We start from the raw sequence: 2112 nt of genomic DNA on the forward strand, positions 1-2112 counted from the left end.
TCTCCTTCAAGCGCCTCTATACCTCCTCCCTCAGACTGTTATTTGCCCCTTCACCAGGGGAGGAGCCAGTAAAGGCCGATCTAACTTTGATGGCAGATCCATGGACCAATGGAGACGCTAAGTGCATTGTAACCAATGAGACCTCGGCTTGGGCGGGATTAAGGGCAGGAAAGGGCCGCTGACTGGACAGGAGTATCTTACGAATGGCGGAGACGCTGAGGCGGGTGCTAAACCTAGGCACCTCAGCAAGGTCCGGGGAGGAGGATACAGCTGAGGCTGGACCGCCTTTGCTGCTGCTCGGCGGCCCAGGGTCTGGAAAGACAGCGCTGCTATTCGCGGCGGCCCTGGAAGCGGCAGGAGAGGGCCGAGGCCCCGTCCTCTTTCTGACTCGAAGGCCTCTTCAAAGCCTGCCCCGCGGGACTGGCGCAGCACTCGACCCCCTGCGGCTACAGGTAACCGAGGGGCGGGACCGGAGGCGGGCTAGTTAGTACTGGGCGAATTGAGGATTGAGTGACAGGTGGACAGACCAATGGAGGAGAAGAAGGAAGAGCGAGCCTTAGCGGCCATTGTGGGGCGGAGTCATGAATGCGCGGGGCGGAATAATAGGGGCGGGACCATAGGAAGCTTTGTTAAGATTGGGAAACGGTTTGGTGAGGGGGCGGAGTTAGCGAAGAAAGGCGGTGCCCAACGGGTGGGGTTAGTGGGGGGGGGGTGAGTAAGGGGTGGGGCTAAACCTGAGTCCAGTTTGAACGCCAGCTTTTCCTTTGGAGCCGATCAGGAGGTCCGACTAAGAACGCTATGGGCAGGTTTTCCGTGGAAAGATTGCCTTAGATACTTGGTGAGAAAAACATACCTTGTTCCTAGCTAACACCGGGCAGTGATAAATGCGGGATAAAAAACGGGGGTGGGCGCAGAGCATGTGACTCTTGAGCATGTTGAGTTCCAGCCCCACATTTGGCATAGATGACTTAAAAATCAAACCGTGTTATTAAAGAAAAGGGTGGTGAGTGGGTACGAATTGAAGAGCATGCGGCCATTCCGAACTGCTTCACTCGGAACCAGCTGTCTGGGGTCTGAGAGCCTAGTGCAGGGAAGTATATACAAGGAAGCAGGGCAGCTCTAGCTTGGAGCCTGCCTTCCTGAGCTGAATCTGGCCGTTTCCTTTTTTCCGACCTCTAGAAGATCCGCTTCCAGTACCCACCCTCAACCCATGAACTCCTTCAGCTTCTGTGCTCTGCCCATGAGGCCCGCGGTCCAGCCCCCTCCCTGCTGCTACTGGATGGCCTTGAGGAGTACCTAGTGGAAGACCAGGGACCCCAGGACGCCGCCTACCTGGCTGCGCTGCTTCTGGACACAGCTGCCCACTTCAGCCACCAGACCGGGCCTGGCCAGGGCTGTGGGCTCGTTGTGGCCCTACAGACCCAAGAGGAGGGAGTCAGTGGAGATGCCCTGCAGGTGTCACTGCTCCGGCGGTATTTCCCTGCCCAGTGCTGGCTGCAGGCAGAGACACCAGCCCCAGGACAGCACCGCCTCCGAGCCTGCCTGGATCCAGGTGGGCTGGGGCCTCAGGCAGAGTGGTGCGTGGCTTTCCGACCAAATGGAGAGATGACAATCACCCCGTGGCCTACCCAGGCTGGTAACCTCAGCTTAGACAAAGGTTCAAGCTCTGGAGGCCAGCCTTGAGCTTTGGTGTGTGACAACCTCTCTATGCCTCAGTTTCCCATGCCTGGAATACTTACTTCAGGGACACATGCAGATTCAAAGACCTAAAGGATATAAAATGCTTTTTCTCATTTAAAAGCAGCATTATCGGGGCGCCTGGGTGGCGCAGTCGGTTAAGCGTCCGACTTCAGCCAGGTCACGATCTCGCAGTCCGTGAGTTCGAGCCCCGCGTCAGGCTCTGGGCTGATGGCTCAGAGCCTGGAGCCTGTTTCCGATTCTGTGTCTCCCTCTCTCTCTGCCCCTCCCCCGTTCATGCTCTGTCTCTCTCTGTCCCAAAAATAAATAAACGTTGAAAAAAAAAATTAAAAAAAAAAAAAAAATAAAAAAAAATAAAAGCAGCATTATCAGGGAACCTGGGTGGCTCAGTTGGTTAAATGTTGGACTCTTGAT

At 55.8% G+C, this 2112-nt stretch overlaps 1 protein-coding gene across 1 annotated transcript; it reads left to right on the forward strand.

Moving 5' to 3' along the window:
• The first annotated feature begins 201 nt into the window (after positions 1 to 201).
• On the forward strand, positions 202 to 1831 carry SWSAP1 (SWIM-type zinc finger 7 associated protein 1). The gene is made up of 2 exons (XM_030300838.1): positions 202 to 452; positions 1180 to 1831. The coding sequence occupies exons 1-2, from the start codon at positions 204 to 206 to the stop codon at positions 1681 to 1683; spliced, it is 753 nt and encodes a 250-aa protein (XP_030156698.1). The 5' UTR covers positions 202 to 203; the 3' UTR covers positions 1684 to 1831.
• Positions 1832 to 2112: the final 281 nt, after the last annotated feature.

The sequence above is a fragment of the Lynx canadensis genome, chromosome A2, assembly GCF_007474595.2.
Source record: "Lynx canadensis isolate LIC74 chromosome A2, mLynCan4.pri.v2, whole genome shotgun sequence".
Taxonomy (NCBI): Eukaryota; Metazoa; Chordata; class Mammalia; order Carnivora; family Felidae; genus Lynx; species Lynx canadensis.